The 22,776-nt window shown below is 56.4% G+C and overlaps 1 protein-coding gene across 2 annotated transcripts in view; it reads left to right on the plus strand.

The window, feature by feature from the left end:
- The first annotated feature begins 835 nt into the window (after positions 1-835).
- SLC29A4 (solute carrier family 29 member 4) overlaps positions 836-22,776 on the plus strand; it is a 26,361-nt gene continuing 4,420 nt past the window's right edge. Inside the window, exons 1-6 of one of the 2 annotated variants that reach the window (XM_032394156.1) lie at positions 836-1,151; positions 16,158-16,340; positions 18,943-19,074; positions 19,297-19,410; positions 19,808-19,936; positions 21,542-21,616. In XM_032394156.1, the coding sequence (XP_032250047.1) occupies positions 16,169-16,340; positions 18,943-19,074; positions 19,297-19,410; positions 19,808-19,936; positions 21,542-21,616 (622 nt within the window). In that variant the 5' untranslated portion in view covers positions 836-1,151; positions 16,158-16,168. Of the gene's footprint in view, positions 1,152-12,769; positions 12,833-16,157; positions 16,341-18,942; positions 19,075-19,296; positions 19,411-19,807; positions 19,937-21,541; positions 21,617-22,776 lie in introns of those variants that run through there. The other variant, XM_032394157.1, reaches the window with a different exon arrangement.

Here is a 22,776-nt window from a genome sequence, read left to right on the forward strand (position 1 = left end):
TGGACGACCTCGGGCTGGACGGTCTCGCCTCACCACGAAGCCCTGCACACCCAGCCCAGAGCCCACAGGACCGAGAGTAACCGCCTGGCAAGATGCCCCGGGCACTTCATTGTCGATCCTGCTGATCGCAGCTAACAGCCGCCGGGCACGGACTTCAGTACCAGCAGGCTCAATGGTCGTCACGCATCATTAGCGGAATTAGCAACGATCTCGTGACGCGGCTACTGTCGGGACCCAATGTTTGCAGATGAGGCAAGTGAGCTCCGCTCAGCGGTCCCACAGCTCGGAGGTGGAAGGCCCAGGCTGGACTCAGATTCGTGTGATGGCGAGGCTCAAACTCACGCTTTCTGCTCTCCAGAGTGGAGGAAAGGACAAGGTGTCGGGGGCAGTCTCCAGGGACCTTGACAAGGAGCCAGAGGGTCCCGGGTGGGGGTGGTCACCCTCTTGTCTCTCTCCGCCGTCTCCCAGTCGGTGATCTCACCGCGCACGACGTGGCAAGCGGCTCAAGGAAACGTCTGGACAGAGAGTCCCCTCAACAGATGTTCTCCATCCAAGGAGGGGTGCATCTCGCTCGGCTTACCTTCCTCCGTCGTACATTTCTGGATTGGTGAATTATCATCTTTATATTCAGAGGAAACAATAAAGCTATTTTCAGCTTGGGAACAAAACGAATCCAATGGTAAATAAAGCCCCAAAGGCTGGTGCTGGGAAGGCCCGCACTGTGTTCCCGGTTGGCCGGCTTCCTCTGCCTGGGAGGGGCTTCGTCTACACCACGGGGCGTGGGGGTGTGCAGGCGGAGAAGGGAGGCGGGCAGGGAGTCTTCTGGAGTCCTGGCGGCTATGCGGTCCCCTCGGCTCTACAGATGCAGATAGTGAGGTCCAGAGAGGGTGAGCTCCGCGCCCCGGGGCACACAGCCTGGGGGTGCCAGGGAGCGCTTCCCCGAGATTGCTCCAGTGTTTTCTCAGCACTTGGGAACAGATGGCTCCAATTCCCACCCACGGAAGCCAAACATTTTCCCTGGTTACCCTGCTAATTTGCTCACAAGCCTCCTCTTGTAAATAGAGAGTACAAAGGCTCCCGCGAGCAGCGTGCCCGACAAGCAAATTCTGACTCCACGGGAAAGGCTTTAGGCGGAGCACAGCAAGCCCCAGGTAAGGCCCAGGTGTGGCTCAGGTGTGGCCTCGGCCGGCCAGCCCATCACGAGCGGGTACCGGCTCGAGGCGCAGCCAGGCACCGGGCTCCAGCCCTGGTCCTGCCCCTTCCGCCGAGGCTGGCGGGGGGAGCTTGGGCCAGCCTCTGGGGCTCCCTGCATCCTCCTGTCATCTGCGAAATGGGCGTCAGATCAGTAGGACGCGAGACAGCGTGTAGGGGCTCTGGGAACGGAGGTGTCTGTGAGAATCTGGTCACCTTCATCTGGTGACACTGGGCTGGCGTCACTCTGAACCACCCCCACCCCACCCCCCCCCCCCCCGCCACGGACAGTAGTCCACTCGCTCAGCCCCTTTCACTTCGGGAGCCCTCCTCCAGGCCCAGCGCTGCCCCGAGACCCAGAGAGCAGCTAACCTCAAGATTCTTAGCTGTGTGATGCTGGACAAGTGCCTTCACCTCTCTGGGCCTTATCCCCACCTGTAAACCGGGCTGTCGTTGCAGGAAGGATTCCACGATGCCCGATACCCAGTGAGTGCTCACCAAAGTCAGGGGAGGCTCCTTGGAGGAGGGGACGGTGGCCCAGAGCCTTTGCAGATGAACAGATATTGGTGGGGTAGAGGGGAGTGTGCGATGACAGGCGGGCCCTCCAGGTAGAGGGAACTCCGTGGGTAAAGCTCGGGAAGGAGTCGCCTCCCTGTGGGGGAGGGGAAGCCACAGGAGACTGGGTGTGGCTGGGTGTCGGGGAGGGGGTGCAGGGGCTCGGTGGGCCAGGGAGCCAAAGGTTTGGACCTGGCGGGGAGGGAGGAGTCGGGGCTCCCAGCAGGCCCCAGGACCCCAAGCTTCCCCCACCCCCCCACCTCACCCACAGCAGCCATAATAAAGAGCTCTTCCTGCTCAAAGCTCCAGGAGCCAGGCCAGGCAGCTTCTGCCATCCTGGCGGGCCTCCAGCGGCAGCGGCGGCCCTGGGAGCCTTTATCCCAGCCTGCTGGCCGGCCTGGGGTGTGCTGAGGGGTGGAGACCCAGGAGGCCACTTGTGGCTTGGGGGCCCCAGTCCCGGAAGCCTGGCCAGGGTGCCACCCCTTTGATCTCCAGGCCTGGGGTGTGGGGGTCCCGAGCGCGGCATAAGCTACAGGACAGACAGGGGTGGCCAGGTGGGACGAGCCTCAGCCTGGCTTTGCTGTGTGACCGGAGCCTCCCCCGCGTCCTAGCTTCCCCCCTGAGTCACCGCCGTGCGGATTTGAGCAGAGCTCGGCTCCTAGCTCGTGTCTCTACGTGTCCACCCCCCCACCCCGTTCCCACTCAGCACCACACGGGTGTCTTTGCCCTCTTAGGAGAGAATTATGGGCTTTGCTTCTTTATTTGATTTGCCTTTTTTGCCCAGATGGCTGGGCCTCCTCTTCTCCTGAGTCTGACAGCGGTGTCCATGCTTGGAGACGGGGCAGTATGCTGGGCTGACTCTGCGGCCTCGGGGTGACGCCAGCCAAGGGCCTTCTCCTCTCTGGGCCCAGGGGCCTGGGCGGCTCCAGGGGCCTTTCTGTCCGTGGTCAGAAATAGGTTTTGCCGCGTGGTCTCGGGGCCTAAGGTGCCTCAATAATCCCGTGTCCCGGGGCCACTGTGAGCCCGAAATGCGGTGCATATGCGGCTGAGACCCACCATCCCACCACTCACCTGCCGGCTTCTTCATCTCTAAAAGGGGGCTTAGGGGCACCCCGGTCTGTGCAAGAATCAGAGGAGGTGACGTCGGTGAAGGCTGCTCCCTGCACCAGGGGAACACGGAGGAGTGGAGACCCCTGTCCCTCTGCGATCTGCTGAGCCCGGCCCTGCCCGGCGTGTCCGTGGACAGTAGCCCACAAAGCCTCCCTCCCTCTGCCCTGGGGAGACTCCCGCTCCCTCCCCGGCTGTGTCCTGAGCAGGCCCCACACTTCGCTCTCTGTCTGGCTCTTGGCTGCAAGTACCGGTTGATGGGAAGAGTCTAATGGGCTTTAAGTTAATAAGTTGGGACTAAATTAGGTTTGAGCTCCGTAGGAAGTGGATGGAGTAGCTGCCGTGGCCCGGAACAGCCCCGCTGAGTGGGGACGGGCAGGCAGGGGCACCGCGAGGCACTCTTTATTCTTCTTTCTCCTCCAATATTTTATTATGAACATTTTCAACATAAAGAAGATCCAAAAGAATTGTGCAGTGAACACCCAGATGCGCTGTCTCCATTTGCTCCGTTAGCTTTCTAGGACAGCTGTCCGTCCCTCCGTCCCCCTCGCCAGCCACCAACCCATCTCGCTGTTTTTAATGCATTTCTAAGTCAGTGGCAGACATCAGTAAACTCCACCCCTAAACACGCTCATCATTAGCTAGAGGTCAATATTTGGTTTGGGTTTGGGGTTGTGTGTGTGTGTTTAGGCAGAATTTACCAACAGTGAAATGCACAAACCTAAAAGGGACACTCGCTGAGTTTTGACAGAGGCACACACTGTGTAAGCCTGAGCTCCACCAAGATACAGAGCATCACTATCACCCCAGATAGTCCCCTACGCCCCCCGCGCTTCCCGAGGGGCATCACCATCTTCATTACCTTAGAGCCGTGTTGCCTCGTCTAGAAGTTCCTATGAATGGATGTGTGCCCTTCTGTGTCCATGACGCCCTTTCACTCGGCACAGTGCTCTTGAGATGCCTCCTAGTTTTGGGGTACCAGTCGTGTGACCCCTTTTATTGCTAAGAACTACACCATGGCCTGGAAGGACCACAGTCTAAGCACTCATCTCCTGCTGATGGATGCCTGGGCTATTGCCAGGTTTTGCTGTAGACACAGCAACATCTCAAAGGTGCCACTGTCCAGAGTAACAGACGTGGCTGAGAAATACTCCAGGCCATGCTCGAAACTCTCAGCCAGATGGAAAGGCTTCTAAGAATCTTAAAACTTGGACTCTCTCTGCTCGACTAGAGGGCTTCTAAAACTCTTAAGTGCCGTGTCCCGTAGCCCCAAACAGAGAGAGGATGTCTCAAACTGATGTGTGTGTTCGGCTTTTACCCATTGGAGGGTGTTGTAATCTGATACACAGGAAGCCCACAAGGTTTTCAAAGGAATCATACTGACCTGGACTGAGTAGAGCTGAGCCAAACCCCTGCTGGTGGGGTCCGAGGCCAGCGAGCTGACCTGTCGCCCACTCACCCTATCAGCCATTCCTTGAGGGTGAGTGGGAGGAAACAGGTGGGAGAGATCACCTGGCTCAGAACACCTTAGGCTCTGGGTTCTAGCCCTGTGGGCACTGAGGAATCATGGGAAACAGTTAGCAGAAGAAGGACACCTCTTTAGAAAGCTCACTCTGCCTAGGAAGTGGGTTGGAGGGTGGAGTGGCGAAAGCCAAGAGACCAAGGAGAAGGCCTTGGGAGCCATCCTACTGAAAGACGATTCTTTACAAAAATTTCTGGAACATCTGAGGCCATTTAGAACAGCACGTGGAGGGGCACCTGGGTGGCTCAGTCGTTAAGCGTCTGCCTTCGGCACAGGTCATGATCCCAGGGTCCTGGGATCGAGCCCCGCATCGGGCTCCCTGCTCGGCAGGAAGCCTGCTTCTCCCTCTCCCACTCCCCCTGCTTGTGTTCCCTCTCTCGCTGTGTCTCTCTCTGTCAAATAAATTAAAAAATCTTTAAAAAAAAAAAAAAAAAGAACAGCACATGGAATTTGGCAAGTGAGGACAGCAGGTGCCCTGGCCCCTGGCAGTGGCAGCCCCCCACTCCCTCGGTCCACGAGGCAGACCCCAGCACGGCCTCTCCCAGCACTGACCTGGCTTTGCCACAGGGCCCAGACGACAGGACAGGCATGCCGCGGGCACCTCCCGCCCTCCCGCCCACCCGCCCACAGCCTGTCACCTGCTCCGCTGATGGGGCCTTAATTGGCTGCATTTTTCATCCTGGCAGATGGCTGTCCTCCAAGGGAGGGTTGCTAACAGGGTCGGGAGGACAGACATCAATTAGCAGAGTGCCCGCTGCTATCAGTGAGGCCCGGGTGTCCCTGGCAGTGACACTAGGCCTGGCCCCGAGCCTCGCCCACCCTGGCACCCCGCAGGGAACCCTTTCCTGGCCCTGCACTCACTCCCAACAGAGGCACCATGAGTAACGGCAAACACACAGGATGCAGGGCCACAAGGCTCAGCATTGACCTACCGGCTAGGGACCTTTCTGGGCCTAGGTCTGCTCACACATAACCTGGGCGAGGACGCTAACAGTCCCATGTCCTAGGAGAGCTGGGAGATTTATTTGTTTTTTAAGATTTATTTATTTATTTGAGAGAGAGAGAGAAAGAACACACAGTGGGGAAGGGCAGAGGGAGAGAGAGAGAGAGAATCTTGGGCAGGCCCCATCGTGGGGCTCAACTTCACAACCCTGAGATCAGGACCTGAACCGAAATCAAGAGTCAGACGCTTAACAAACTGAGCCTCCCCAGCATCACGGCCCCACTTCCTCCTTGACACCAAAGGTTCCTTCCTGCTGTGCAGAGCCCACAGCTGGGTAGGCCCTGAGGAAGGCTCCTGACCCGGCCAGCGGAGGGGATGGCCCGCCCCTCGGCCCCGAGACCTCCTCAGATACACCCACCCCTCCTGCCACCGCCGGCCCCTTCAGCCCCCACAATACAGCCCTGAACCCCCACACACACAACCACAAGCCCCTGCTCAGATCCTTTGGACACTGGGCAACATCATCCACATGCCCAGACTTTGGCCCTAATCTAAACCCCAAAGGTTCTCCAGTTGTTCCAGACCAGGGGTCCTTCACCCCCAAGTCCTCCCATCATTTGGTGCCATGAGGAGTCAGGGTGCAGAGAGCATGGGAACCAGGCAGATGAGGCAGATAAGATCTCTATCTCGTAAACATGTGTTTCGTTTTCCATGAGAAACACGTACGCGGCAAAAAGCATTACAAATTGACCTGGGCTTATAGAAACAGTGGAGAAACAGAGAGGAACATTCAGGAACACTGTTCAATATTCTGCTACATTTCCTTCTAGTCACTCTCTACGTGGCGTGAGTATTCTGCGTGCGTAATTGTGTATCCTGCATGTCCCACTTAAAAAATGTAAAGCGTAGGGGCACCTGGCTCTGTCAGTTAAGCATCTGACTCTTCATCTCAGCTCAGGTCTTGATCTCAGGGTTGTGAGTTCGAGCCTCATGTTGGGCTCCACACATGTTGAAGCTTATTTAACAAAACAAAACAAAACAAAAAAAATTCAAAGCTTACAAAAGGCTACAGAAAGTTAACTAACTTGAATTTAAATTAAAAAAAAAAAAAGGCTACAGTAAAAATAATTGTCCCTTCTCTGACCCCAGCCCCACAGTCTCCTTTCTCCAAGGCAATCACTGTTACCTGCCAATGGTGCATCCTTCCAGAACAACCTGTGTGCAGGCAAGCACATCCATGTATGCTCTCCTTTGTAACACAATGGTTTCATACTCTATACACTGTATTAGTCAGGATCTCCAGAGAAACAGAACCAATAGGATGTGTATGTATATGTGTGTGTGTGTATATATATATATATATACATATATATGTATAAATATAAACACATATAAATCCATATATAAATATAAACACATATAAATCCATATGGATATATATGGATTTATTTTATGGAACTGGCTCGCACAATTATGGAGACTGGCAAGTCCAAAATCTGCAGGGTGGGTCAGCATACTGGAGACCGAGGAAGAGCTGATGCTGTGGCTGAAGTCCAAAGGCTGTCTGCTGGCAGAATTCCCTCTTCTTCAGGGTTGATCAGCTTTCTGTTCTATTCAGGCCTTCAACTGATTGGGTGGGACCCACCCACATTATGGTGGGCAATCTGCTTTACTCAAAGTCCTTGGATTTAAAGGTAAACCTCATCCAAAAACACCCTCACAGAAATATCCAGAATAATGTTTGCCCAATATCTGGGCACCATGGCCCAGCCAAGTTGATGCATAAAATTAGCCATCACACATATTTTTTTGAATCTTGCTTCTTTTTTTTTTTAACAACAATATATCTTGCAAATTGCTCTATATCAGTACAAATAGAACTGCGTCATTCTTTTTAATGATTGCATAGTATACCATTGTATAGATACAGCTTTGAACAGATATGCTAGTGTAATGTATAAATTCTTAAAAATAGAATTAATGGAACAAATGATTTCTGCATTCTGATGTGCCAAATTCCTTTCTATCATAGAGGTTGTACAAATCTACACTCCCACCCCACCGTGCGGTAGGGCCTCTTGCTCTCACCTTGCTACAACCTACTTCAAACTTTGGTTTTTGCCAAAATGCTAAGAGAAAAATAGCCTCTCAATATAGTTTTAATTTGAACTTTCTTATTAGGTGTAGAGTCGGGCAATTTTTCATATGTTGAAGCCACTGTGTTTTGGGTTTTGTTTTCTTTTGTAAATTGTCCGCTCATGTACTTTACCCATCTTTTCTATTGGTTGTTTGGTCTTTTCCATTTTGATTTGTAAGTGCTCTTTATATATTGAGGAAGTAACACCCATCATATGTGTTATCATATGTGTTGCAAATATTTTCCCCACTTGGACATTTAGCTTTTTCATTTTTTCATAATGGGTTTTTCCATGCACAAGTTTTATGTTTTTATTTTTATTTTTTTTTTAAGTGTTTTTTTTTTATTTATTCATGAGAGTCAGAGAGAGAGATAGAGAGAGGCAGCGGCAGAGGGAGAGGGAGAAGCAGGCTCCCCGCTGAGCAGGGAGCCCGATGCAGGACTCGATCCCAGGACCCTGGGATCGTGACCTGAGCCGAAGGCAGAGGCTTAACCATCTGAGCCACCCAGGCGCCCCACAAGTTTTATGTTTTTAATGAAACAGTCAAACGTGGTAGTCTTTTCATTGATGGCTTCTGAATTTTGTGTCTTATGTAGAAAGAACATTCTTTCCATAAGATTATCAAAAGCAAAAATCTGGAGTTTTTTCTTGTTGTTTTTGTTGGTGGTGGTAGTTTGGGCTTTAGCTTTGGTATAAGGCATGAGATAGGAATCCAATTTTACTTTATTTTATTTTGTTTTCAGATTATCACCCCATGGTGCAAACACCTCTCACACAATAATCCATCTTTCTCCCACCAATACAACAAGCTACCTTTGACAGTGTGTGCATTTGGATTGACTTCTGGAACTGCCTTCCGTCCCCTTGATCGGTTCATCTCGTGAAAGTCTAGCCCCCATGACTGTCAGTACAAGAGCTTTGTTTTAGGCTCAGTATCTAGCAAGTTTATTTCGACGCCTTCTCCTTCTTCTTCTTTAGTCTTTTCTGGGCTCATTCTTGCAAATTCATTTTCCCGTATGAATTACAGAATCAGTTTATCTAATTCCAAAGGAAGGACATCTTGCTGTTATTTTTACTAGGATGATGTTAGATCAGAGGATTGATTTAGAGAAATGACATGTTGGTCACAATTTTTAGTTTTCCTGGGGAAGAACAGGGCATGACTTTATGTTTATTTATTTTCTTCTGGGTGCCTGGCAAAGGTTTCTCTTTCTTTCTTTCTTTTTTAAATGTCCTTTTACAAGTTTCTCGTATAGGTATTGGATGTTTCTAATTAAGATTATTCCAGGGATAGGGGACGCCTAGGTGGCTCAGTTGATTAAACATCCGACTCTATTTTTTTTTTAAAGATTTTATTTATTTATTTGGGATAGAGAGAGCACAAGCCATGGGACAGAGTGAGAGGGAGAAGCAGGGTCCCCGCTGAGCAGAGAGCTAGATACAGAGCCTGATCCCAGGACCCTGGGATCATGACCTGAGCCGAAGGCAGACGCTTAACAGACTGAGTGCGCCCCTAAGCATCCGACTCTTGATTTCAGCTTGGGTCATGATCTTGGGTTGTGAGATCAAGCCCCACATAGGGCTCTGCGCTTATTGAAGATTCTCCTTGAGAGTCTCCCTCTCCCTCTGCCCCCCCCCCACGCTCTCTCTCTTTCCCTCAAGTAAATAAATAATTAATCTTTTCAAAAATACATTATTCCAGGGATTTTTATCTATTTGGTTGCCAATGTCAAAGAATCTTTTCTTTCATTTCCTTTTTCTGATTGTCTCTTGTGCCTCAGGTGGGAGAGCTGTGGAAATCTCGTAAAAGGTTTTCATTTGGGTCACTTGGATCTTCCAGCTCTATAATCCTGTCACCTACAAATAACAATAATTCAACTTCTCTTTTCCGATTTCTAAATGTCTTATTTATTTCTCTTGTCGAGCAATATCAGCTAGGACTCCGAAGTGGGGGAGGGCAAAAGGGCAAATACCAGAGGTGAGAAATCTTACTTTTCATGTTTAAAGAGATGTGCCTTTGACTTGCCATCCACATAAAAATGCACTAATTCCTATTTTGTTAGGGTTTGTGAATAATTAGGAATAGATGTTGTATTTTACCAAATGCCGGCCAAACGTGGTATTTTACCCATTTTAGTGTCCGTATCAGTGACCATATGTTTTTTCTTTGACCTGTTCCTATGATGCATGATGTCAGTAGCGTTCTTACCATCCCTGCGTGGGCCACGTTGTAGACCCTGCTAATCAGTGTGCTCCTGAATTTTGTTCGCTGCTATTTCATTGAGGATTTTATACCGCTATTCATAGGTGAGACTGGCCTGTTGTTTTCTTAGAGAAATCTGCCAGGTTGAGAAAGCTCTTCTTTCTTTTTTCCCGGGCTCTGGAAGAGTAAAGTTGCACACTGTGGCTCCTTCTTCTTTAAAACTTTGGTAAAATTCTGCAATTCTGTGAACCTGCCCAACCAAGCCTGGGGTTTCGAGCAGAGGGGTAATAGATCTTTAGCAGAATCCTCTAGTTCCTGTCTAGTAATTGTTCTATTTAGATTCCTTTCTCTTCTGAGAGCAGGTTGTCTGGCTCGTTTGTATTTTCCTAGAATATCATTTTACCCATCTTTTAAAAAATGTTGTGGCCTAGATGCAAAGTGTCTTTTGTATTCCTGTTTCTGTGGCACTAAGCGCTTGCCCCCTACCGGTTGCACGGTCTGGTGGTCCCTCAGAATCGTACATCCCGGGGGTGACTTAGGATTCCTCAGTGTGGTTACACAGACTTCCACTGGTTTCCCTGGGTTTTTCAAATATAACAATCACGTTGTCTGTCCCCCACCATGATGACTGTTCCTTACCCACTCTCCGAGGGTAATTGGGCTATATTTGCAATGCTTGGCTGTTACAATGCACATCTTCGTGTACAAAGCCTTTTCTGTATTTAGAATTATTTCCTTGGGCTAGATTTTCTGAATCAAAGGGTAAGCATGTTTTTTAGGCCAATTTACTTTCCAGAAGGGTTGTTAAAATTTGTACTCCCACCAGCAACCGCGGATTTAAAACCTAGGTCGGGTCATGCTTCTTCCTCCAGCTGAACCACTCCGGGGGCTGCCAGCCCTTCCCACTGCCAACAAGACCCCCCTCGGGCTGGTTTCTGCCCCGACCTCACCTCCCATCTCCCACCGGAAGGTTCTCCCTCCTCTGTTCCCGCTACACTGACCTTCTTTCTGTTCTTGAATATAATGAGTTTTTCTGGCTCCCGGACTTCGCCCTGGCTGTACCCTGTGCCCAAAACACCCTTACCTCAAACCGCCCCACAATGGGCTCCTTTCCGTCACTCCGTTCAGGTGTCACCTTCCCAGGATGGCCCTCCCTGACCACTAGGCAATGATGCCCACCCCATCCCCATGGCCACACACTATTCCACCATTCTGTCCTGTTGTCTTGCAGCCATTGGATGCTTCCTGAAATGGCTACTTGTTTGTTGCCAGTGTCCCCCATTAGACTGAGACCCCATGGGGGCAGAGACCCCAAAGTGTCTCCTGTAGGGAGAGCAGTGTCTCATACACACTGGATAATTTTTATTTACACCCAGGAGAGCTTGGCGTGGCTTCCTGCATAGGCCCTTCCAAAGCTCCCGACCCAGGGGAAGCACAAGGTTCATTTACTTTAAGATCAATCACTTTGGGCCCCTGGGTGGCTCAGTCGGTCGAGCGTCTGCCTTCGGCTCAGGTCATGATCTCAGGGTTCTGGGATCGAGTCCTGCATCAGGCTCCCTGCTCAGCAGAGGGTCTGCTTCTCCCTCACCCTCTGCTGCTCCTCTCTGCTTGTGTTCTCTCTCTCTCGAATAAATAAAATCTAAAAAATAAATAAATAAGATCAATCACTTTGATCAGCTGGCCATTTCCCCTGGTCCAAACAACACGAGACGAAGGGCAGGGGGTGAGTCCCACCCTGAGCTCACATCAGCACCCTTTCACTTGACTTCACTCAACGCAGCATAATTCAGCACCCAGTTCAGTCCACCCTTCAAACAAATGTTTGGCTTTTACTGTATGCCAGGCACTGTGCTGAGCACTGAGATCCAGACAGAAATAAAGCAGGGCCTTACTCGCAGGGGGCTGCCAGTCTCTTAGAAGCGACGGGCAAGGCTTTGAGAAAAGGTGCCAACCACAGTTATGGGCTGACCGGTCCCTCCGGAGCTTACTGCTGGATGGCAGAGGTGGGTCTCAGGGCAACAGGAGGAGCTAATCTGGTGAGAAGTGAGGGGAGGCATCCAGGCACAGGCCTGGCGGATGCTTTGGCAGCCACCTCCTCTGATCCCATCCTGGTGGCTCGGTCCTGCATGAGGAGGGGGCTCGCCTGATTCCCACGGACACAGATCCCAGCCCTAGAGGGACCCAGGACATGTCTACTTCTCACCTGGGTCCTTTTCTCACCTTGTGGCAGGACCCCTTTCTCTGCATGGACACCCCCCTCCATCGCTGGCTCATGTCCTGTGCCAGGGCCCCGGGTGGGCTCCTCTCTGCAATGTCCCCCAAGCCTTCACACAATCTCTCTTAAAACCATGTTATAGAAGAATAAACTGAAGCTCAGACAGAAGTGTGGGAGCTGCAGCCCTCAGCCCTGAGAGAGGCTCCCATCTCTTTGGGAGAAAACCGAGGCTCCCAAGCTGGGGGGAGGAGAGACTGGGCAGGGGCGGGGACCATGCGAGGGAGCCGCACAGAGCTTGGCGTCAACCCCTAGACCTGGCTGGAATCCGCGCACCTCCCGGTCTCCAGCCCACGGACTCCTACTCATCCTTCAAAACTTTGAGTCTGGCCACCTGCGTGACCTGTCGCACCCACTAACCTGGGCACGGCAGGCCTGCCCCCTCCCCAGAGGACCCAAGGCGGGAGGAGGGGGGCAGGGGGGTAGTGGGCCTGGGCACCCACGCGGGGAGGTGGGCATGGGGGTGGCGGGCTAGATCAGACGCACGTCACCCCGGGTTGGCTGGGTGCCACCACGCCCCTCCCCGGGGTGTCGGAGGCGACGACCTCAGCCTCGGCCCCGCCCCCGCCTCTGCGGACTCCCCGGGATGGGGAGGGCGGGGGCGGGGCTCCGCGCGGGGGGGGGGGCGGAGGGGGAGGGCGGGGCAGGCAGGCGGGGCTCTGCGCGGGGGGCGGGCCGGGGCGGAGCGCGGTGGCCCCCGCCGCGCCGGCCGCTGCTGCTGCGCCCCCCGGACACGCTCGCCCACCCGGGCCCGGCGGACCGCGGACCCGCGGAGGACGCCGGCTGCGCTGGGCCCGAAGCGCGGAGCGTGGGGCGCGGGCGCCCAGGGGTCCCGGCGCGGGGGCAGCGGGCACAGGCTGGGCCGGGCGCGCCGAGGACCCCGGGGCCCGGCCGTGCAGAGGTAAGCGGTCGCCGCGGAGGTGGCGGGCGGGCACAGGGACGGGGATGGGCTGGAGCGCGGAGACCTGTCGGAGCCTTTGTCTGCGGCGCGCGCGGCCCCACTCCGCGCTCCCTCCCCCTCCGCGCCGGCTCGGGGCAGCTGAGTCCAGGGGCGGGGGCACATGGCTCTGGGGACCCCGAATCTCCCACCCCACCCCACCCTTGTCCTGGGAAGAGGTCCAGCATCTGGACCGGGCCAGCCCCCCCCCCCATCAGCCCATCTGCGAGCGCAGGACCCAGACCCAGGAGAGTGGCCAGTGGCCTCAGGCCATGCCCAGGTCTGGGAGCCACCTCCCTCCCTAGGCATGCCCAAAGGGTCCTTCCACCTGAAGTTCTTCCCTGGACCCCCTCTGCCCCATCTCACCTCATCCCCCAGCCAGCTCCCTCCTAGCTCTTGGAAAAGCTGCTGTAAGAGGCAGGGCCTGTGTCCAGGGGTCACCTCGTGGTGGCCTGGGGAGTCTGTCGTTTGCCTAGGGGCACAGGCCTGGGAACCAACTTTGTTGCTGATAGAGCGGGGCAGGCGGAAGGAGCCTGGGGGATGCAGAGTGCTGCCAGCCCTGGGACCCCCAGAAACCAAGGCCAGGGAGGAAGGGGTGGCTCTGGGCTGTGGGAGCCGCCAGCCAGCGCCTGAGGCCAGTGCATCCACCTCTCCAACGGAACTGCAGGAAGGGGGCGGCCGGGCGCCTTGAAACCCCCTTTTCTGTGGGCAGAACCAGCAGGGAGGAGTCGGGGCAATGTGTGGGCTCGGCTGTGGAGGCCTAGGCACCGGGGGCCAGGGACATCCAGGGGTGTCCAGATGGCTGGGGCTTGTGGCCCACGGTGAGTGTGAGGCCTGAAGACAGCCAGCAGGCTGGCTTTCCAAATAGAATTCAGGTTCCTTGTCCCCTCTGGGGGGACACACTGTAGAGGCAGAGCACAGCCCCGAAGGGGAGGGGTCAGCCTGGCCTTGGGAGCACATTCAGAAGCAGTGTCCACTCAGTCACAGTTGAAATGGGGGTGCCAAAGGCGCTCGATCCGGCTGGGACTCTAATGCCAAGCTGTGCGACCTCTGGCCTTGGCTCTGTGTGCAAAGTGGGGGCCTGTGAACCGGGCTTTCAGGATTGCTGGGGTCAGGAGCCCCCCCAGGCCCACAGCAGTGCCCGAAGCAGCGTCGTGTGTGACTGCTGAGCACCTCCTGTGTGCGGCCAGGCCTTCGGCCACCCAGCCACCCCCTCCCCCGATTTGTGAAGTACTTTCTCACCCTCCTTGTCCACAACAGAGAGGGAGGGGAACTGAGGCCCAGGGGTGGCCCACTGAGGCAGTGACTGGTGGTCTGTTGGCCAAAGACATGAACTGTGTCTTCTCAGCTACTCCCCAGGGGTGGACATTGAGGGGTCCTGGCAGGCTGGGGGGAGCCCGTGCACTCTTGGATTTTTTAAACTCATGTGTGTGTTTAGATTTTAACTAAAGAGGAACATGAGAGGAGGAGGAGTGGATTGGGGGACGATCTGAGGCTCCACCTGTTGGTGTGGAGTCTGAGGGGTCTGGGGAGGAGCGAGTTGGCCTAGGCCAGGAGAGGTGGAGACGAGCCACCTCATGCACCCCCCAACTCTGCCACCAGTGAGGTCGTGCCGAGGGGCCTGGGGCCGCCGCAGGGGAAGCCAGAGCCCCCTGCCCACAGGAGGGCCCTGGAGCAGCACGTGGGGACAGTGGCGGGGCTGGCATTGTGGGTGGCACCCGCCTGCCTCACCGATGAGCCAGAGGGAGCAGTGGGGCCGCCTCCTGGCTCAATGCTGAGCACGTCCGCCTTCCGGGTGGCGCGGCCAGGCGTGGCCAGGGCACTGCGTCTTGGGAAGCTTTGCGGAAGACCGGTCAGGGGTTTGGGGTTCGGGCGTCCTCCAGGGCAGGGCTGGAGTGGATGGCAGGGAGGAGCATTCCATTGTTGTAGACCACTGCTCTGCCCCTGGCCCCTTCCCCAGCCTTCCTGTCTGCCCCGGGGAGGCCGGGAGGGCGGGGCCCGGGGTCTCTGAGCCTCCTGTGTGGGATCCTGCCCCAGGCCACCGAGCAAGGCCACGGTCATCCAAACCAGGCCCAGCTCTGTCCTAAATCCCACCTGGGCCCCCCAGCTCCAGATGTGGCAGGAGGCCCAGGCTGGGGGACACTCAGGAAAGGCACTGAGCCTGCAGGGGGGTTACGCCTGCTTCCCAGACCCCAGACAGAGAACCCCCAACCCTGTTCTCCATGCTTGTGGGAGGGGACTGGGGTGGCCTCGAAGCAGGACGGCTCCGGGCTCCAAGGCCCCAGTAAAAACTCTGTGCAAAGTAGGAAAGATGGATACACGGGGCCAGCAGGAGGCGCTCGGTAACAGCACATCAGGTCTGGAGGCTGGGAGCGGGTAAACTGAGGCAGGAGAGCGGGAGGAAATGAGACAAAGCATGAGCAGGCAGAGGTGGAGGGGCGGTGACAGGCCGGCCGCAGAGACGACTGGAGTAGTCCTGGGCACGTGGGATCCCTCGAGAAATGGGCCTTCTCCTGGCCTCTTCCGTGGGCTCCCGCACAAGCTCATGGGTGGGTCTAGGTGCCACGCTCAGTGCCCGATGCTCTAGTGTCCTGCCTGTGTCTCAGATTCTCCGCGAGGAGCTGCAATGAGATAAATGAATAAAAATCGTTAGAAAAACAAATTGATGGGGCGCCTGACTGGCTCAGTTGCTGGAAGGTGCGATCTCAGGGCTGTGAGCTCGAGCCCCACAGTGGGTGTGCAGATTACTTTAAAAAAATAAAATCTTAAAAAAAAAGGAAAGAAAAAAGAAAAATGGATAACCCTTTTAGGGGAAAAAAACAAGACTCCCCGCATCCCCACGCCACAGTGGGGGTGTTTCTCCATCATGGATAAATTAGCTTCTTCCTTTCTTTTAAAGGTAAAGGTAGTAGACTTGAATTGAAGCAAGAGAAACTGAGGCAAGACCAAAGGAAGGACTTCCCGGCCCGGAAGGTGGTGGGCCCCGGAATGGAGGGCCGTGGTGCTTCGGAGTGTCCCACGGGCCTGGGTTTGGGTCGGGACGGCCCCCCTTACTGTCTGTGAGATGGGGGGTGGGGGGAGTGGCACCCTCTAGGCTCGCATGGCCTCCCCACCAGTAAAGTGAGTGAGTTCAGGCGCCTCCTCCCAGAGGGAAATGGTGCGTGGGACCCTGAGCACAGCGCGGGCGCACACACCGTTCCATAACGTCGGTTGCAAAGCCCCCGGGGCCGGGGCAGTGGCCGGGGGCCCCCCGCACTCCCTCAGCCCGCCTCCTCTCCTCTCTCCGCAGCACGGGCTACCATGGGCTCCGTGGGCAGCCAGCGCCTCAAGGAGCCCATCACGGCGGGCACGCCGGACAGCAGCATGGTGATGAGCTTCAGCTTCGACGGCTGCCGGCTGGAGGAGGAGGCGGCGGGGACGGCTCAGGGCCAGGGTGGCGCAGCCGGGGGCGTCCCAGGTTTCACGGACTCTGGTGAGTTGGGGGGGGCAGGACCCAGGTGCGTGTCTGGCCCCGAGCCGGGATGGGCCGTGGGAACCCTCGGGGAGCCTTGGGTGGTCCCCGAGCGCAGGGCGCTGCAACAGATCAGGAGGGATCTGCCGTGGGGACGATCGAGCCGCGGTCTCAGGGACCTTACGCTGATGCCATGTGTCCGGGGCAGGTCACGGAGCCTCATCTGGTCCACCGGGCGGGTGGGAGGGCGCCCGGGGAATCACGCGCTGCCCCGTAGAGCTTCCGTCTGGAGGTGACCTGTTGTCGCTTTGGTCACCTTCGCTGGCCTCCCGTCAGTGGAGATGGACAAGTGCCTGAAGGGAGGACCGATGTGAGGTGCGAAGACTTGATTTTTGTCCTGGCTGTGTGACCTTGGACAAGGGCCTAAACCTCTCTTAGCCTCGGTCCCCTCACCTCGAGGAAATGGCCAGTTGCCTTTGCGACCAGACTTGCTGGGTAGAGGGCTGTGTGCGGGGCTGATGCTGGACAGGTTTGGGTTCAGCCCCATCCCTCTGCCAGCTTGGGGACCTTGGGCGAGTTACCATTGTCTGGGCTTTGGTTATGTCCTCTGTGAAAAGGGAACGGTCCAGGAGCCACACTCAATGTGGCTGCAGCAAAAGCCCCCAAACATGGCTTAAGGCTGTCTCTGCACTCAGGAGGCCCCTGTGATAGCTCACTTTGGGGGGGCTGTAGTTTATGCTAGCACCACTCCAGGCTCAGAAGGAGGGGGGCTTATTCTCTGGTTCCGCCCCGTCTCTGCACATGGGAAGCGGAAGTCCTACTGGCCAAGCCCTGCAATAGGTTGCTCCCCCGTGCCTGCCTAGGCGGAGTCAGCTCTGGGCCCATCCCCAAGGTGCCAGGCGTCCCCTGGCCAGGCGTGGCACGAGATAGCATGTGGCCCTGGCAGCCGTGGCCATAGAAGTGGATGGTGGCCATGGCAGTGGTGGTTTTAACTATAGTGGCCTTGGTGATGGTGGCTGGGTCACTCAGGGTTCAGCCAAGAAACAGAGCCCAGTAGGAGATAAGCTAGACAGATGGTAGACAGTGTTGTCGATACGATGCAGGTGTAGATAGATAGATAGATAGATAGATAGATAGATATATATATATATATATATACACGCACACGCATATGGATTTATTTCAGAACATAACCAACTACAGTGGAGCCTGGCTAAGGTGGTCTGAAGTCCATAAGGAAGTCTGAAGTCCTGTGCTGTTTAGGGTCTCAGGTCTGGGAAGACCTAAATGTCTTGCCTGATTAGGTCAGGCCCACCCAGGGCAATTTCCTTTTGATTAACTTAGAGGCCACTGAGGAGGGACTTTAATCCACAAAATTCCTTCCCAGCAGCAGCTCAGTCAGTGTCTGATTGAACAACAAGGGATTAGTTCAGCCTGCCAAGTGGACCCGTAAAACTGACCCATCGCAGTCCACCCCTTGCCCGGCTTGGCTCCCAAACACAGCTCCATAACCACACTTAATCTCCAAATAAAGACACTGACAGAGTCATGCCACCCCTCTACAACTGAAAACACGCTGACGCTTTCCCCGGAAGATGCAAAGCCTGGCATGCCTCGGTCGCACCTCTCCTCTGACAGCCCATGATTTAAATCCTGAGATTTAACACAGGTGCATCCTCTGTTAGACGATGAGGTGATAAAGGGCACAAAACCCAAGCTTTGGGTTAATACACATACACAAAAATATTCCTATCGAGGTAAGGGATAAATACCCACAAAAACGGGCCTTCCTCGGGTCTGAAGGGGTCACGTGGCCGTGGCTGGTGTTTATAACTACCTTTCTCCACTGCCCAGTCCTCGCCTTTTGCCCTCAGCTACTCAGCTCAGCTGGTCATGCTGCTTTGCCTGGTGGAGTGACCCAGACCTTCATTTCTAAAGGTTAAGATCGGGTCATTACCGTTTTCCGTTGACTCCAGCCCCAGGGAGTGGAAGTCGTAGGAGATGCCGTGAGGAGCCTCTTGCACTGCAGGGGTACTCCTATTCTGTTCCATCCCGGATAAGCCCCTGGTAGTCAGGATGAACCGCCCCAGCCAGGACGGCCACCCTCTTCTCTGCCTGTTGATTCAGGAGGAGCCCATCGTGGCCAGTGGCCGGTCGATGGGACTGTCGTGTGTCCGGGTAGAAGCGTTTCTCCCTTGGCAACCTGGACCCTCCCTTCGGGCCAGTGGCCGCGTTGCTGGCGGTCTCTGAAGGTCATAGGGGCTGGTCCCACGTCCACTCCCACGTCCACGTGCGCGCTCCCTGGAGGCAGGCGTGCTGACGGGGGAGCTCAGCCCCTTAGAGCACGGGCAGCCTCCCCAGCGTTTCGCCTCAGCTGAGTCTCCCAGCGGCCATCCACGGTTCCGTGAAGCCGGCTGCCTGTGGCCGTGATGGCGATGGCCGTGGGTGGTTGCCATGCCAGCTCTGGCCATGAAGCGGGGTGGTGGCCGCCATGCCGGTGGATAGGGTGGCAGTGACCGTGGTGGTTATGGGGATGGCGGTGCTGCGCTAGACTCTGGTCCTGGCACAGTGGCCGTGGCTTCGAGGGGTCCGTCCCCCTCTTACCTGCTGCCTCTGGGTTCAGCGGTCGAGGAGCCGGTGCCCGATGACCGCTACCACGCCATCTACTTCGCGATGCTGCTGGCCGGTGTGGGCTTCCTGCTCCCATACAACAGCTTCATCACCGACGTGGACTATCTGCACCACAAGTACCCAGGTGGGTCCCCGCGGCCGCGCCACCGCCGCAGGCTGGCCGCCACCCTCCCGAACCCGCTCAGGGAGCCCGTGTTATTCAGCTGCAGGTCGCTGAGGGACTCGGGGCAGCCACGCCCCCTCCCTGGGTGTCAGCCGCTTTGGGGCGGGGCGAGGAAGCAGCGCCTGGCGGGGGTGGGTGCGGAGAGGGGGCTCCCCCTGAGCGCCTGTGCCGGCCCCCCCGCAGGGACCTCCATCGTGTTCGACATGAGCCTCACCTACATCCTGGTGGCGCTGGTGGCCGTGCTCCTGAACAACGCGCTGGTGGAGAGACTGAGCCTGCACACGAGGATCACCGCGGGTACGCTGCCCGCACACCTGGCCTGCCACTCACCTCCCCAGGTTCCCGGCGCCTCAGTCTCCCCATGTGTAGGATGGGCACACCTCCTAGGAACGTTACAGGGTTCAGTGAGCGAAAATAGGGTCAAGGCCTTTGTGCACCCCCACATTTTGTCCTGGGGCCCCGTCTGCTCTTCCTGTCCCCTTCCTCTTCATGACGACATCCAGTTTCAAGGCCCAGCTCAAATGGTGCCTCCTCCAGGAAGCCTTCCAGGCACTTCCAAAGTGTCCCCGGCCCTCCCAGTATTAAGGAGAAAGGCAGACAGAGAGGGCATCTCTGACCGGGCTCTACAGGAAGGGTGGGACGAGGGGAGCCCCCGGCCCACTGCTCACTGCCCACCTCTCTGGCCTCCCCCTAGGCTACCTCTTGGCCTTGGGCCCCCTCCTCTTTATCAGCATCTGTGACGTCTGGCTACAGCTCTTCTCTCGTGACCAGGCTTACGCCATCAACCTGGCCGCTGTAGGCACCGTGGCCTTAGGCTGCACAGGTAGGAGCCTGAGCGGGGGCGCGGGCGGGGCTGGGGGGTTGGCGCCGAGCCTCTGAGTGAGTACCCAGTGCGGGCCGTCCCACCCCAGTCCCGCCGCCTGCTGGGGGCGCCCCACGCGGGGTGACGAGGGCTCGGTGCCAGGACGTAGCCACGTGCGTGCCCCCCACGCATGCTTGCTCACCGTGAGCGCACACCCCCAGGGCCTCCTGCGTCCACTGGCACGTCCTACACAAAAGCGTGCCCGTGCGCACCGAGCACACACTGCACGCGTCCCACACCCACTGCGTGTCGTGCGGGCGTTGAGGTGGTCCCCACGTCGTCCCACGCATGAACTGCGCTTCAAGAACCATCTGCCCACGCCACCGTGTTCCTCTTGGGCCGTGGCTTTCTAAGTTATCTTTTTAACTTTTTATTTTGAAACTATTTCAAACCTATAGAAAGCTTACAGGACTAGCGCAAGGAACTCCCATAGACCCTTCACGTCAGCTCGCCGATGGCTGGCATTTTGTCACGTAGGCTTTCTCTCTGTCCCCCGTATAGATATGTATATGTTTCGCCCCTGAATACGTATAAATATAAAATAGTCTGTGTTTTCACCTTAAACCATTTGGGTTCGAGGGTGTATTTTCTAGAAGGCAGGACGTTTCTTCTATCGCGGTGATACGGCTGCCCGAGTCAGGAAGTATAACACCGCGCAGCGCTGTTCTCTGTGACCCGTGTCCACACTTCCCCAGTCGCCTCGATAACGTCCTTTATAGCGTTCTGTTCCTGACCCAGGATCCGATCTGGGATCACGCCCTGCGTCCGCTGTCACGTCTTTAATCCCCTTTAGTCCCGCGTGGTCCTCAGCTTTCCTCTTCCATGGCAGCGACGTTTGGAAAGGACCAGGCCGGTTGCTTTGTACTTTTTCACACTCTTTTTGAGCGGAAAGAAAAACATGGCACGCCATGAGCCAGTGAACGCATTTGCGTGAACGTGTGTGTTGATCCGTGAAATCAGGGCTCCAGGAAATAGTGTCCTCGGGTCTGTTTTGTTCTGTTCTATTTTGTTAAAAAGCAAATGCCGGGAAGGAGTAGGAGATCCTAGTTTTCCTAGTGTGACTGCCCCGGGCTGTCTATGTAGGCCACAGATTCGCCAACCTGCAGGGTCTGAGCCCGGGCATCTTTCCCCCCCTGGATCCTGCTGAATTTCTGCCCGTGTTGGTTAGGATGAGAGCAGGGAGGCCCTGGTAACCAGCTGGCCCAGAAATCTCAGTGGCTTCATAGAACTGAAACCACTATTTCTGGCTCTCGATGCGTGTCCAACACGAGGCCGGAGGCGATGCTCCACACTGTCGCTGGGAGCCAGGCCGCAGCGGTCCCCATCTGTCACACGGGGCCCCTTCGGTCACTGCCGCTGGGGGAAACCCCAGAAGTCCATGGGGGCTTTTCTCCACCTCGGCCAGAAGTATGCATGTTGTTTCTGCTCATATTTCATTGGCCAGAACTAGTCACAGAGCGTGGCCCCTGGCACATGCTGTTTGGTGGGCAGGGTGGGTGGACCCAATCCCTCCGCCACCAGGTGATGGTGGCATCTCACGGTCACTCCTCTGTCTCTCCCCCCAAGTGCAGCAATCCAGCTTCTATGGGTACACGGGGATGCTGCCCAAGAGATACACCCAGGGCGTGATGACCGGAGAGAGTGAGTATCTGCAGCCCCCCAGGAGGAACCCCCAGCGAGGGGCCACGCACTGGGCTGGGGACGGTGACCGCCGTGTCCCCCCGCCTGGCAGGTGGGGGGCAGGGACTCCAGGCGGGAAGGGAACGGCTGTGATGTGTGCACATTTGTACAAGGGTGCAGACCTTTGTGATATGAGAAGCGGGGGGTCTAGAGGGACTTGGAGTGCTCGTGCGCCTGTGCACTGTGTGTCTGCTTGTGTGTGCGTGTGCGTGGGGGTGAGCCTGTCCAGACCTCGGAGCCCCAGACCCACGTGCTAACCTCTGCCCGGCACCCCCTCTTGGCTTCTCAGACTCACTTTCCCAAACCCACCTGTTCTGTCCACCTGCCCCTGCTCAGCGAATGGCACCCCCAAACCTGAAACTTACCCAGCACCCTTAGACTTGCCCTCCAGGCTGATCCCAGCACTCCAGCCCAGGTCCAGGAGGCCGGCTCCCCTCTGGCCCTGCTGCCCCCGCCCACATATCAGGGCCCCTTTGAAGCACCTTCCTCCAGATGTTCTCAGTCTTCTTTCCGTGCCCGGATGGGCCGGGGTCCACAGTGCGGTCCAGGTGGAAGCTGGGCCCAGTTCTCGTCTTCGGAGTAGTCTGCTCCTCTACCATGTGGGGGGGTGGCCAGATGCCCCCAGGGCTCCAAGCCTTAGGTCTGTGGGGTTTGGTTCCAGGAAGGCCCGGGGCAGGCAGATCGCTTCTGTGTGTTTCATCAGGAAGTGAGCGAGGCGGCTGAGTGGTGCTGATTTGGGGTGGCTTAGGTGGCCAGGAGCCCCACATCCTGGGAGCAGCCCACAGTGGCCACGGCCCGCCTCTGCCAGACGCTGCCCAGGGGCTCGTGGTCACACCCCCCACACACATCCTGTCTGACGACCCCACCGCCCTCCCTTGTGATCTCGAGATCACACAGCCCCACACCCACACCTCCTGTCAGCTCCCAGCACGTGGACAAGTTGCTCCTCCTGAGCCCCTGCCTGCCCCCCCATCCTGCGCATTTTTGGCATTTTTCTGTGACTTGCTTGCAGTTCTCCCACCGAGCTCTGGGAAGGCAGGGCCTGTGTTCTCTCTGTTCCCACTGTGTCCCCAGGGCGGGATGGTGCGAGGCACACAGCGGGTGCTGTATAAATGCTCCTG

This window comes from Phoca vitulina, unplaced genomic scaffold (assembly GCF_004348235.1).
Source record: "Phoca vitulina isolate PV1807 unplaced genomic scaffold, GSC_HSeal_1.0 scaffold79, whole genome shotgun sequence".
Lineage (NCBI taxonomy): Eukaryota > Metazoa > Chordata > Mammalia > Carnivora > Phocidae > Phoca > Phoca vitulina.